The following is a 15,180-nucleotide window of genomic DNA, read 5'->3' on the forward strand; positions in this document are numbered from 1 at the left end:
TAAACAACTTTATTTGAGCATGGTTTTGCATATACGGGAGCTAAGACTTCGTAGAAATTTTCGTGGATTAAATTTTTTGGATACATTGTCAGTTACAAACAAGAATTAAGGAAGACAAAATTGCATTCAAAAATCTTCCCTTCCACAACCAAGAGTTTGTATCCATTTGTCAACTACACACAAAAGAACACAAAAGCACGTTTTCTCTGATGTCAGTAGTATTGTCATCACCATTCATTTTGTTGCCCGTTGATTAAATTTCAAGCGAAATTGTTCAAGGAACAGGAGGAAGTTCGATAATTACATGGTGTCACTGAAATGACACGGGTTTTCAGAAATACTGACCAAGGCAGTTGAAGAGTTGTAGAACGCAGAGCCTAAACCCAGGACTAGCAGGGATTAAAATCAACACGGTTACACAAAGCACTTTGGTTCTCTCGCTTACCGGTTATCTAACACGGAAGCTATTGAAACCACCTTAGAAAACAAGAGCTATGCAAGCTTAAGGTACAAAATCATGCAAAAGTCGTCCTTTAGGCCCCGTCCACACGTATCTGGATAATTTTGAATCCGCAACTTTTTCTTTCCGGATTCAAAAGTTTCCCTGTCCACACGCAGCAAAAAATATCCGGTTGCGGATTAAAAAATATCCGGATACGTGTGGACCGGGCCTTAGTTACGCTTTTTTGTTTATCTCATGTCACCATGTTTTCAGAAACTAATTAATTGTTTTGACAGTGAACCGTTAGGGTTTTACGAGTTTTGTGATCCATCCGAATTGATTACTTAAAAACTCAAGGTAATTTTCAATAAAGATTGGTGGATCAATGGTACAGATTACTTACTGGGAAAACAAAGTCCATCAAACCTCCAGCAGTTTAATTTAGAGCGATTGATTAATGAGTAACTGGACATCAAACGTGCCTAACTTGTTATACATGCATATTTTATAACTGGATCAAACAACAGTCGTTTACTATAAATGGCTATTAGACAATACCGTTAATATGAAATTTTTCATTTTTCAAAAAGAGCATTTACTAAGAGTTCATTTTACTGAAAGAACTTAGCTGAACACTATCAGAACATACACTTTGAATAATTTAACTTGATAATACTAGGAATTCAACCATATGCTTACGGTTTTGAAACAAAAGAAACCAGGAAAACAGCTGCCTATACGCTTTCGTGTTTTGAGGACGTGACGGTATTAATGTCAATATATACTTTATATCTTTTAACAGGTGATATCAGCTATTTTGACCGGTAAAACTGCACGAACAGACGAGAATCTCAAAGCATAGCTTCCGCTGAGATGTTTAGACGCAAAATGATGGCAAGCTTCCTTACTTTTTGTATTTTATTTGGAGTTATGATCTTAGTATCCTGTGAATGTCCCGGTGAGCATTTTTCCTTCTTTAATTTATACACTTTCCCTGTTTGTTTTTGTGTGACAAAAGTTTTCTTGCTAACACTTACCGTTCAACTTAAAGTGTACCTAACCCCCAAATTTTTTTTTCCGCTAAAACGAATGTACTTGTTATTTGAAATAGTCCTGCGAAAAAATTTTTGGATTCCGTGAAATCCTCGATTTTCTGTGCCCCGACGAAATCTCGAAAATAGCTCCAAAACACCGTTTGAGGAGAATGGGTCCAGCGGCTCTTGTGACGTCTACCCAGGAAGGTTCGATATCTCACGTCCTCTCATTTCCTTCAGGATTTTGCAATACACATTCGAAAAGTGCGCAGAAACGCCTTCCAGAGGTGCCATCGGCTGTTGCAGTAATATTCCAGATTTAAAGAAAGATATACTGTACAATTTACTGACGATGATCGGCTAATGGTACATTAAAGACGTAAACGACGGTTGATTTTGTCGAACCGAAACAAGCGAACTGAATCTGTGAGAACCATTAAAGAATTCTCACTGGAATTTGTTCCGCAGACTTTCGAACGCTATTTTCATAAATTTTCTGCTTAAAGCTAACCAGAAATTTTTAGAAATACTACTGACAACCTATATCTTACAATCCCGCAGTATTTATAACATAACCGGCAAAGTTGTGTGATCCGATCATGATCAAGAAGCGTATTAACTGATATGTAAATAGGTCGCAACTGTACGCCGCTAACCAGCACTTATTTCTCTTTCGATTTAGATAAAAGTAGAAAATTAATCCTTTAGAATTACATCATAACAAAATTGTTAGACTCACAGAGTTTTTCGAAGGTTTGGAAATCAGCAGTGCGACAGAGATTCTGTGCAATAGCGTCGAAAATATGACCGCGGAACATTATCTGCGGACCGCTTAGGGAACACATCCTTTTCGCTTATCCGACGAATTTCACTGCAAACTTTGAGAACAATTTACATTGGTTATTTGGAGTTACGACTTAAAACGTGTGACGATGTGAAATCGGTAATTGTATGAAATGTTTCCTTCCACCTTGTTCTCGCAGCTTCAAAAATACAGGTCCGAACAGTACGATTTTCAATCGATCGAAGCCAATGTTTTGGAGGTTATCAAGTCTCGAAAACTGCAACACGTGCGTCGCTCTTATAAACATGAAGCATTCAACAGAAAGTAAAACACAAACTGGATTTAACAGAACAATCATACCTTGACAAAATACATTCTCGCTAAGGACAAATGTAAACGGACTATAAACACGAGTGGGAATCTTATGTTTAGTTGACGAAATTACCATACAAAGCAGTCCTTGAGTTTTCTTTCCTGCTTTTCGTTTGCCTGCTCCTCCACTTCGTATCTAGCTTTCCATTCCTAATATACAAGCAGCTCGTCGGCAAAGAGGTCTTCCCCTTCGTCGCTTGAAATATTGTAAATTGCTCTCACAGCTCTAAGCAGTGAGTTCACAGTTGTCGAACGTGCTCGATCGAAGTTTATTTTGGTGTCTTCCAAATCGAAACTTAACTCTGACTCCAGTGACGAAACAAAATGATTCCAAGACAAAGCTTGGACGTTTTAGACCCAAAATACATCGGAACGATTAGTTTTGTTTTCCATTTTCTCCAGCAAATACAGAGAGCTGACTGAGGTGCCATTGTGTTTGGTTCCTGGGTAGACGTCATCAGGAACACTTCAAGCGCGACTTTGGGCATAGAAAATCGAGCATAGAAAATCGAGGATTCAACCAAATTCAAAAATTTCTTCGCCCAAATGCTTCAAATAAAACCTAGATTCGTTTTAGCAAAAAAAATTTTGGGGTTAGGTGCACTTTAAACAGCTTAATTTGGGCATGGTTTTGCATATGGTATACTTGTTATTTTCGCGGGACTCAGAATTGGAGTAAATAGTAAATTGTCGTGGGTTATTTATTTTTTTTTATATCTATAATGAGCAACACACAAGAACTAATGCAAAAAAAAAAAAAAAAAAAGAAAAAAATTGCATTTAAACGTTTTAATTTCCCGTCCACAACCAAGAGTTTCTATTGTCAACAGCACGCATAGAACAAAAACGCAAGTTTTCGCTGCTGTCAGTACTATTTTCATCGCTATTTATTTTTTTTTCCCTGTGGATTAAATTTCAAGCGAATTTTTCGCGAACGATACGATAACGATAAGGAAACGATAAGAAAAGTACGGCCTTCGGGTATCAGTAAACCCAAGTATCAATGCATTATTAAGACTCAAAACTGTCAGGCAACAGGAAGCAGTTTGATATTTACATGGAGTTACCGACATGACACGAGTATCCAAAAATACTGAGCCAACCAGTTGCAGGATGGAGGACTTAAACCTACTACTAGCACGGATAAAATTAACACGGTTACGTAAACCACAATCCCCTCGCTGGATTAACCGTTTTATTAAACACTTTCTGGAATATAGTCGGCGTTGGGTGTAATTGTAGGGAGATCTTCTACGTAGTACCGTGTATTTCATCGAGTATCCAAATTTGGCAAAAGAAGAAGAAGAAGAATTTTGTAATTAAAGCGCAGGATACGATAACAGGAGGAAAGTGTTCCCACTGACTTTAAATGCATAAACCTTTTCCGATATTGACCAAAAAAGCCAGTAAAACTTGGCGCCTTAATATAACATTTGCCTCAGAATAATTTTTTCGGGCATTTTACAATGGATATCATCGGTAAAAAACGACGTTTCGAAGTCATCTTGACCGCATGATGAAGTTCGAAATAAAAAATAACGGCAAGTGTCGTTTAAATATGTACAGGCGAGGTGTAAATAGTTTCATGTTAAATTATGACAGATCTGAATAACAATTTAAAATCAATAAACGTTATGACATGGTATGACACGTTATTGCTCTCAGAGCCAGATGTTTCCATATTAACCGTATTTTGACAGTCACGTTTCTACTTTCATATTTCGGCATTTTATGTTTTAACATTTAAAACATTATACCTTTCACGAGGTTGTTATAATTTATTGTAGGACTTTAAACACTGTTAATTTATTTCGGTAACTTTTGGTGCTTTTCTTACGCTAGTGCTTTGTGAAAAAAGAAAAAAAAAAAAAGAAAGAAAGAAAACAAGGAATCCAAGATGGCGAATCCAAGTTGGCAGCTGTTAAGATAACATGACGCAATTTTCACGTGATGAATGTCACCATCCCATGTTGCTAACGTCAAATGATGTATTTTAGACGCAGAATCTCCCCTTAAGGGGTCGGAAAAAGCTCGGGCTCAGTTAGGAGAGAATGAATATTACAACTCCCTCCTTTTCCTTTTCACAGATGATGAATGCCGCATCATCATATTCAAGGAACCAATACCAAACAAAGTCATGAAAGGTCATGTGTTCAGGATGGAAGTAGTAGCCAATCAAGGGAGCTGCCGAATCATGTGTTATATGGAACCCAACTGCATGTCCCTAAATTTTGGACCTTTGAATGGAGGAGTGTACAAATGCGAGTTAAATAATGCTACAGAAGAAAACCTAGTTGCCGTTACATTGCGTGAAAAGAAAAATTATATCTACCTTGCAGTTGAGGTAATTTTTTTTTCGTTTTGAGCTGCAGAGCGATTCCTTTTGGAATTGTATCTCTTGTGGGTATGTGCGCTCTTCGTTAATAGGCAGGTCAATGTTTTCAAGTCACATATCAGAGTGTGATTGTAAAAGGGCGCGTTAGTTTCGGCAATGCGTGAGACCACAGTATTAGAGACTTTTAAATTCACGTTTCCCGCGAACGGCTAACCGCTAGGGATCACGTGACCCGAGCCAGACCTCACGTTTGAGGTTTTCGACTCGCGTTTTGAACGTCAAGAAGTAGGTTTTCACGTAAGTCATTTACCACAAGCTTTATTGCCTTGAATTGTATTTTATGCCACGCACAAATGCTGAAATCGAATAAAGTGACCCTTTTTCTACAAATCGGTTGAATGTTTCAGGCAAATAAGCAATTACCTAGCCCTCTGTTGTTATTTGTAGAAAGGCACTTATCCTAAGTGGAAATCCAATATGGCGGCGGCTTAAGTCGAATGTGTGTTTTATGATGCTGTAGTTCTTTAGAAAACTACACATGCTAGAAAAATTTTTTTTTTTCAAATTCGACGTTATTTTGACAAATTTCTACTGTATTGACAGGATGATTTCTATTTGCTCCAGTTGACTTCAATCTAAATCGGTTTATGTCCGAATGGCGAACGGCAAACGTCTAACCTCAAACCGCAGTTTGACGTTTGCGGTAAACGTGGATCTAAAGGTCTCTATTGTTGGAAAATTAGAGCATACCCTACAGAATCGCATTAAAGGAGCTCACTCACGGTATTTGGAGTTATCTTGGCCACATACAAAGTTACCTTTAAATGGTAGGAAACCTGAAAATAACGGTTTAATAAGATAGAAAAACACCAAAGAGATGATGGTAAACCATAAAGGAACAAGGATAGCTAAGGATGGAGAAGATTAACACGGATTACAAACGACGAATTTGAAAAATTGGGGCTAAACGTTTCAGTATGCGCAAACCGTGACTGAGCTCCTTTAAGCTTAGTGCTACATGTCGTTTTTACTTTTTGCTGCTGTTGATTGTTAATTTTTGATGGCCCCAATTCAAGCGCACGGAAAGGTCTAACCTTCACAAGCGGATAATGACAAGAAATGAGAGACACAGGCTCTAAAGAACTGTAAATCGCATCTCGCCCTTTCTTTGAAACAGTGGTGCATTTAGTCATTCGATCAGTATTGATAATAGCCTCCACATTCAGTCTCTATCCCTGGATCTCCAGAGCATATGTCTTAAGCTTTGAAATTAAATGTACATCTGGGTATCGCTTTGGTTCAATATTCTAATCCCTCTTTCAACAGAATCCCTGCAGCAGCAGCCCATGTTTAAACAATGGCATTTGTCAAGTGGGATACACTGCGAAAGGATTTCGTTGTAAATGTCCTCCACCATTCATTGGGGAATATTGCGAAGAAGGTGCATGGAGACTATGATTTGTTCTCTTACCCAGAACTTTCAGTCCGTGACAAGTCTATTTAGGCTGAGCTTTGATTACGTTCATAAGCCTTACAGCTGTCCTCCCCCATAAATATTTCCTACAGTGATCAAATGTACATATGATGTGCATGAAACACACAACTGCTTATATTAGCGGCAATCATGACGTCATTTCACTTCGAACTAGCCAAAAATTATCTGAAATTGATGTGAAAAATTCTAAAATGCACGCAAAGACTGTGACAGCTTTGCACTGGCATGAACCTAAATTTTGTTAACCTACAAAATTATGCTTGCAAATCACATAAATTTGGTCAATCGTCCTTTAAAAGCGTGGTTATCATAGAAACCGCAAGTTACAGCATGTCATCAAATGGTTGAAGAATACACCAAAATGTTTCTGCTATAATTTAAGAAAGTTTGGCCATGATTAAAGCTTTAATACTGCATTTTAAGAATTTAAAATGGCGCGGTGGCCCTGTTTATTGTAGAAAATACTTGTTCAGTTTATAATCATTATGAACTTAAAAAAGACTATCCTTTTACAAAGAAAAAACAAAAAACTAGGAGAGGTTTTGAGGAAGATTCGAGAATTTATGACTTACTCCATGGATTTTTTTCTATACAGCGTGCAATTTTGATTTCGAAAGTGGCATTGTTGGCTGGGAAAAAACTGGTACAGTGTTCGATAACCAGCCGACTTTTGGTGACAACCCATCTGCCCGCGACAGAGGAGAGCCTTCCAATCACCAGGGCGACTGGTGGATAGGGGGAGCCGAGGATCGGCCGTGCAGACACATGGAAGCGGGAAAACTTCAAGGTGATATGCCCCAGGGAACTCTCACGTCTGCTTCCTTCCTTATCAAAGGTCAAGATATCTCGTTTCTCATTGGTGGAGGCTGCAATGCGACCGTGGTTCGCGCAGAGCTAATTGTCGATAACAAGGTGAGTATTAAAACTCACTGCTGAGCAAGTTTGAGAATCGCGTTACCTCTTACTATAGATTGGGATTTTCGTCTCCAAATTAGTTTGGGACTCTCGATTCTCAATTAAAAATGTGGGATATCGTTTCAAAACTTGAACTAGTTTGCAAATCTCCTTTCCGAAATAGGTTAATAATCTCGTTTCCAAACTGGTTCGTCAATAAAAAGTCTTGAACTGTATAACCATGTAGGTAACCAGAGAATCAAATGTAACAGTGTTTTCTTAACTGTGAGAAGCAAAACCTATACTTATTTGCCTACAACTGCACCTCAGGAAAAGTAGGTATGATTCAGCCTTTCCGGGGAAAAATGTTTCTTTGTGTGTTAGCCTAAATAAACGTTTCGTATACCGTGTGGCATGAAATGTTCGCGGGAGTTTAATTTCGCAAATTTTAGATTTTTCGAGTTTTGCGGGAACAAATTTTCGCGAATTTTGATTTCAGATTTTGCTCCTGGGAATAATTTTGTGCGAATTTCATGTACGGATTTCAGGAGATAGCTCTCCTTATCTTTACAGAGTTGATTTAAAATGCAAATTTGTAAAGATCCCGGCAGCAGACTCTAATTGCATTATTGTAATTATTGTAAAGAAAATACGGTAGGTCGTTTTCGTGACACTGTTTGTAACCAATTTCATTGAATTTCAGTGAGGTAAATAAGAGGAGAAAATTCTCGCGGAAGTTGTTTTTTGGCGGGAATTTGTTTTCACAGGATTAAATTTTCTCGGATCGATGAAAAATCCGCGAAATTCCTGAAAATTAGATCTCACGAAAATTTAATGCCACACAGTAGCGTATTTTTCTTAAAGTAATAGCCAGGGCACGATAACCGACATTCTTTTAAATCAGGTTATCGGCTTGAGAAAGTTCGACTTGTACACTTCACGCTGACATTTCGTTGGGTAGAGAACAATTGTGTACCGTAGAAAGTTCTTCTACGTGTTTTTGCTTCGTCACTCAACTCATTGAATGAAGGTTATCGACATAAGATTTTCCTGTATGGCTCCACTAGGGCTCAGCAATCTCCCTTTCTAACCAAAGCATAAATTTCTGTTTTCAGGTTGTTCGACAGGAGACTGGTAACTGCACCGAGACGATGTATCGTAAGAGCTGGGCCGTCCAAGACCTCATTAACCAAACCGCTCGCGTTAAACTTATTGATTACAGCTCTGACAACTGGGGTCACATCAACTTTGATGACCTTAAGGGCGACATCATTTGTGAAAAGAATGAATAAAAGCCTCCATTACTAGGTCCTTTTAACTGACAAAGCTAAAGGTCAATCGTAGAACAGCAACAACAAAAAAACAACTTTATTGACTCATATGGTCTTACAAATATATATACATATGTACATGAAGGATAGAAAAGTAATGTACATTTGAGTCTGGAGACTGAAAAGCCCGAAAGTTTCCAAGTCAGTCTCAAGTTATTAGAATGAGAATAAATGATAGAAACGTTGTAATCGTTAAATATTAATTGGACAGGGTATGAATCTCCTTAACTTTTCAGAGTTTTTCCCTGTATGAGGACGAGGGCATGGTATCCCCTACAAGAACATAAGTAGTTTGAATCTTCTTATAGTATAGTTTATGTTCAAGGACATTAAAGAGCATTATAATAACCCGGGCTACATCATTGTAAACCATTTTACGTTAAGTTGTTTTTTTCTGTAAATAGTGTCCAATAATAAAAAAAATGAAACTGAAACTGAAACACCCTTACATATGTCATGTAGGTATGGTTTCACTTTGTAATTGAACCATTTTGGTCTGAGATAGGTTAGAGCTCGAGATTCTGATGTCCAGTTTGTTCTTGAACAGGGAGGCAATCAATTTGGTATAATGATGAACCAGGTGGCTCTTTGTCATGGTTGCCATCAACAGTATCAGCGTGGTTTTCAATCGAGCGACGTAAGTCCGAAGCAAACGTTATTACTCTGGCCAGCCACAATGGGCGCCATCAGGCAATCCAATGAACCAATCAAAACTCTTAAAGACGGTGCCTACTAAATACAAAGGTTTTTGCGCCGGGTCAGGACTTCGCGGAAAAAGTAGATTTTTGCAAGGGCTATTGGAATCCACGAGGAAAAATGGGGGTAGCCACGCATTTTTTCGAGATAATTAGCCTTGAATCTCAACAAAAATGAAAAAAAGAAGGAAATGATATTTCTTCACAGATTTTCTTAGAATTCGCCTTTTCATACAAAAAAGCAGACACATTTATAAATATCTTAAAAATACATGCTAAATGGTAACAAAAAAACATTTTTGGTATGTTTTTAATAACAAAATCGTTGCAACCGCGCTTTTAATGTCTCTGACAGCCTTCCTCTGGTTCAGCTAAATTACAGTCTAAATATCTTTTGCTCACAACCAGAAACTAATCACGTGTTGAATAGGCTTGCCACTTTCATTTCATAACATAAAATGCAGGGGTAACCACGCGTTTTTTAAAGTTATTAATCTTTTTAAGGTTCCCGTTACATTTTTCCCTGTCACCTCCCCAGTAAGTAAAACATTTGCGTATCACGCACTTGTTTTGCGCGCGCACGACGCCATCTGCAGGTTCAGGTTTACAGCTGGATTTCAGCCAGTTTTTCAGCTGGAAGACGCTAGCAGTTAGTGGTTAGCGATATGCTTCTAGTCTGGTGTTGTAGGCTTAAGTACAGGCTCATTAAACTTGATTTGGTCATAGCAGGAAGATCTGTCTTTTATTTTACTCGCGTACTTGGTAGCGTAGTTGATGGCGTCATAATGTCAACCTAGGGCGCGCGTGGCACTTAAACCATGCCTTGCGTAATGCAGAGAATGTGTGCGCACTAACAAAAGTAGCCACCGTCCTTAAATACACGTAGCTGACGCGAAGCGACGGAAAACGTGTGCGAGCGAGTAGCGATTGGTTTTGGTTTGAGTCCTAATTGGATGAAAAAGTATTATGATTGTTGATATTATGATTATAATTATGATATAATGATTATGATTTTTGCACGTTTCTTATTGTGTTGGTTTACGTCAGACGTTTCTATTGTTTTCCAATGCTCACAACGGGCAATGCATCGTGGTCAAAACTTGGTCTTTAGACGATTGTGGAGGGTACCAGAAGAAAAAAACGACATTTCGCTCTCATCAATCTCCTGCCTTCTCAAAAATTCATGAGAACTGATAACAAGTTTTCGATCCTTTGGAAAGCGGATGATGTCAAAACTCACGCGCTCTCGGATCCTGTGAGCGGACACTGATGAGAATAGTGAAGACCTATAAAGCTTAAGAAAACGGATGTTACTAAAAGGGGGAATGGGGAATGGGAAATTGAAAATGGGAAATATAGTTGAATTTTTTTTTACATTAACTTTTTGTAATGTGGAGTACATTTTTTCAGCGGCTATTATGGATATCCACGTTTTATTTTTTGCAACGTTCTGCGCCAGAATAAAAGGATATGATAATGGGAGAAGTCACCTTGCCTTGTTTATTTACTTCGCTACCTGAAGCTATGTTTGTTAGTAGCCGGCTGGTCGGTCCGTTTAGTGAAAAACTGTGACCGACGTCTTAAAAATACTGCCCTCGCCCTGCGGCCTCAGGCAGCATTTTCAAGCCTGAGGTCACAGTGTTTAACTATACAGACCGACCCTGAGCGTTTTCTTCCTGCAGCGAATTGGCTTAAGAGTGGGTTTGTTTACGCAACTTTGTTATTTAATCGGCTTACTCGCCGTCTACAGAACGGATTTATTTCGAACTACTTTATGTTAGTTGCATTTAGTTCAGCCGGCCAATAACAAGTATGGCTTCACGTAGTGACATAAATAAACAAGGCAGGGTGACTTCTCCCATTATCATATCCTTTTATTCTGGCGCAGAACGTTGCAAAAAATAAAACGTGGATATTGATAATAGCCGCTGAAAAAATCTTTTCCACCTTATAAAAAATTAATGTAAAAAAAAAAATTCAATTTCCCATTTTCAATTTCCCATTCCCCATTCCCCATTCCCCATTCCCCATTCTCCATTTCCCATTCCCCATTTCCCATTCCCCATTTCCCATTCCCCATTTCCCATTCCCCTTTCCCCATTCCCCATTCCCATTCTCTATTCCCCATTCCCCGTTCACCGTTCCCCATTCTCATTTTCCACTTTCCATTTTCCTTTCCCATTCCCCATTCCCAGTGGTATAAAGCCACGTGACGCAATTGGCGGGAAAGAAGAGGAGTCTGCACTCATTGTAGTCAGTTGAATGAATACCCAAGCGAACGCTTCCTACCCCTTCCCTACCGACTCCCCTATCCCCAATAATATCTTTTCATATTTCGAGCCGATACCAGTTTATTTTTGTTTATTTTAGTTTTGAAAATTCAATTTTATATATTTTTGCCATAATTATTATAATTATTCGATGTTCCGGGATGTTCCGGGATGCTCCGGGATGTTCCGGAATGTTCCATGTTCCTGGTTTTATCGACGACCAAATAAATATGCAGAACACCTACGTTTTTTTTTTTAATCTTCCTTTTAAAATAAAATTATCATACAGTACCCGCGAAAATGTCTCCTTCAGCCACATTCAAGTGACGAATTGAGACTTTCATCTTAATTCTTGGAACCGTCTTGCCATTTTCGCATCGATGCTCCGCTAAATATTTCAAGATTTTAGTACATGTATGTGCACTCTATCTCTTCTATTTCCACCGTTTTATCACCGTGTAGTTTCTCAGACGTCTTTTGTACTACTTCACTCTTAGACATTCCTCGTTTGCAAACAGCATTCGCATTCAAGCTTTCTATGATGGTTGTTCCTAGCTAGTGGTTTTTGCAGTTGTTCGCATGCGCGTGTTTTTCTGGCCCCCAGAAACGATGCGTGAAACTCAGTGATACTTAAGAGTGCCTGCCTGTAAAAATCAGACAAATTCTTAATTTCGCGGCAAGGGTCGAAAATTCGATTTCGCTCATATTCTTGTGGTAGATAGGCTAGGGCATGACAAAAACTACTGGATAGTTTTTTTGGCAAAATATCCGTTTATTTCAAAGAAATATGCAAATTACCAACTTCCGTTAAAATCGTCATTTGACGCACCATTTTATTAAGCAAGTTTGAGAGCCTCGCATGCAAAACCGCATCATTCTTCCGTCTTTAAAACACTCAAATAGTTTTTTCCAATGTTTAAATGTGTACTGGGTTGGTTTTAGGGAATGTTGCGTTGTCTTTTTGGGTGCAAAATAATTAAATTTCGAAGACATGTATTTCATTCACTTAAAAGTACTTCGTGAATATAATTGATTTTCACCATGTGCGAAACCTTCAAATGGATTAAGCTCTGGTGGTTGAATCGCAGAAGGCTGATCTACAGATTCCTGTAAAAATTTCTTTGGGCAAATGATTGTGAGCGACGCGAGAGCTTTTCAAAGTACGTCAAAAATGCAAATATTTGACCATCCGTTGTCAAATTTCAATTTGACGACGGATTATTTTAGCATGCGCCACATGACTTGACCTATAATAAGTTGAAATAGACACAGAGCTGATAATTTCGAAATTTTCTAACCTTATTTGTTGCAAAAGGCAGGTCCAAAGCCGATTGTCTTACCCTGTCAAACTTGCTATTGTCGTTGCATGCCATTATTTTTTTTTCTTTCTACTTAAATATTTTAGTACATAAAGGATAGAAGATGAAAGTTAGTCCGAGAAATTGAAATGTGCTCATCATATAGACGAAAAATACAAGAAACCTAAAGTTTCTTGTATTTTTTACCTGAGAATTATGCCTTTTTTTCCCGCGCACCGTCTTCGTTTTTGTTTTTCACGTGTGTTTTAATGCTAATTACGACCTGTTAGTGTTGGAAATCCGCCAAAACAACATAGCCCGGCGCCATAAAAACTCACAATTCTTCGAAAGAGCTGAATTCGTGACAAGCTGCCAGCGTTCAGTCTGCATTGGTACAAACAACAAAAAAATATCACCCTTCCATCAGTCCAGTAGCAAATTTAATTTTAAGTTAGCCATTAAGATCTTAGATCTTTCATAGCGGAAGCCGTTTTGCAATATCAAATTTCATAGACATTTCTTTAAATAACGCCTCTTTCGATTGCGTCGTTTAGTTAAACGGTGCTTCAGTTTTCCAAGCCCGTTTTGATCTCGAAGGCTCTTGAAGGATACAGAATAAGTAAATAAATTTTATCCGAAGTGTGAATGGCCTCATCCAGGAAGTTTAAACGACCACGCACTCCCGTTATCTACATTCTTTCTGCTTTCTTTGGAATCATCTCTTCGCGATGTTATGGATGCTCCGGTAAGAAACGATGCCCTCATTTTCGTTTTGTTTCCTAATTTCGTTTTATCGTTTTGCGCTTTTTTGTTTTGGCCGATAATTCGGCCGATTTAAGGTTATTAAATTAGGGATGTCTATTCGACCCAATTTAAGAATAAACTTACATAGCGCTATTCTGGAGTCATGAGTTTCATGAGGTGATTTTGATAATTTTTTATAGTTATTTTTATATAAGGTCATTTGCCCCCAAGCTGATATTGATCCAATTTTTCTTCATAACTCTATCAGCTTTCTCTTTTACATTCATAAAACCTGACACTACTACTACAACATTAAAACCTCCTGCATCTTTGATCGCGGACCGCTTTATAAATAATCATGATTTTCTTCCTCTTCGAAAGCAAGGTATAAGGTTTTTTATTGTTCTTTTAGCCTGCGTAGCAAGCGTTTCTGTGGGGTGCGGGAGCAAAGAATTACAGCGCGAAAAATGGAGCGAGTAAAAGAGGGGGGAGGGGGAGGGGAAGGAAGGAAGGAAACGCTTGGAGACAAACCCCTGGATTTTGAAAACCGCCCACTTGACCATTCATGCCTGAGTGCGCACACTGAGATTTCGTGCTGTCATCGGCTGTCATAAATTAACCAATAAAATCTTCGGCCTTCCGTAGCGGAAGTGAACTTTGAACCAAAATAAACTTTAACTTGTCAAAATATGTCTGAAACAACGAGCGCACGGTGGGAATGAATTAAATTTGGTAATTTATAATCAAGCTGTATTTCTACTCAATCCGTCTAAAAGGAAGGACTGCAAGGGTTAAGTTTTAGCACAAATCTGTCAGAAAGTTAAAATGTGAGAAGTATTCAAGTCGCGTTTATACTCCTTGTGCTCGCAAGATTCGAAATCTTGGATCACTGTATTCATTATAAATACTCTTGTTCTTTGGCCATTCCAACTGTATTCATTCGTCCAGGAATCGATACAAGGTAAAATTAGTAAGTCAACTCTCACAAAGGCAACTCCAGTAAAGAAGCATTTGCTGGAAACGCCAGATCCGCAAATCGGTTCGAGTGTTATCGTCTGTGGCAAAAACAAATAACGGAACGTCTTCTCGGAAAACTTTGGAATTTGGGCAGGAGAGGCTTCAAACATCTGAGAGGAAAAATAACGATAATCTTAACCAGTATCTGAATAAAGATAATCTTCCCCTAGGCGGCCTCCAAGTCGAAGTTGTTTATAAAATGTCCTCGTAAGAATTCCCCGCGACGAGACGACTAAATTTTTGGTAAGGCAAATATGTAACAAAAACTGGCATGCCGCAGCTAACACGATAACAAATCATTCAGAATCGTACCAGAGGTTCTAAATGCTGTCATTAAAAATGCTTCTAATGAAATGTCAGAGTACCTACGACAACATATTGCTTTGAAACAAGCCAGACGAAATTTTTTTAGGTTTTCCTACGCAGTTGTGCGAATTTTCTGTCCCGTGGTTTACTATCTTGTCCTTGG

General features: G+C 38.5%; 1 protein-coding gene across 1 annotated transcript; it reads left to right on the forward strand.

Moving 5' to 3' along the window:
- Window positions 1-1,130: 1,130 nt before the first annotated feature.
- Window positions 1,131-9,548, forward strand: LOC145482848 (uncharacterized). Its single transcript, XM_081461488.1, has 5 exons — window positions 1,131-1,400; window positions 4,720-4,976; window positions 6,294-6,408; window positions 7,058-7,374; window positions 8,472-9,548. The coding sequence occupies exons 1-5, from the start codon at window positions 1,316-1,318 to the stop codon at window positions 8,646-8,648; spliced, it is 951 nt and encodes a 316-aa protein (XP_081317614.1). The 5' UTR covers window positions 1,131-1,315; the 3' UTR covers window positions 8,649-9,548.
- Window positions 9,549-15,180: the final 5,632 nt, after the last annotated feature.

The sequence above is a fragment of the Orbicella franksi genome, chromosome 3 (genome assembly GCF_964199315.1).
Source record: "Orbicella franksi chromosome 3, jaOrbFran1.1, whole genome shotgun sequence".
Lineage (NCBI taxonomy): Eukaryota > Metazoa > Cnidaria > Anthozoa > Scleractinia > Merulinidae > Orbicella > Orbicella franksi.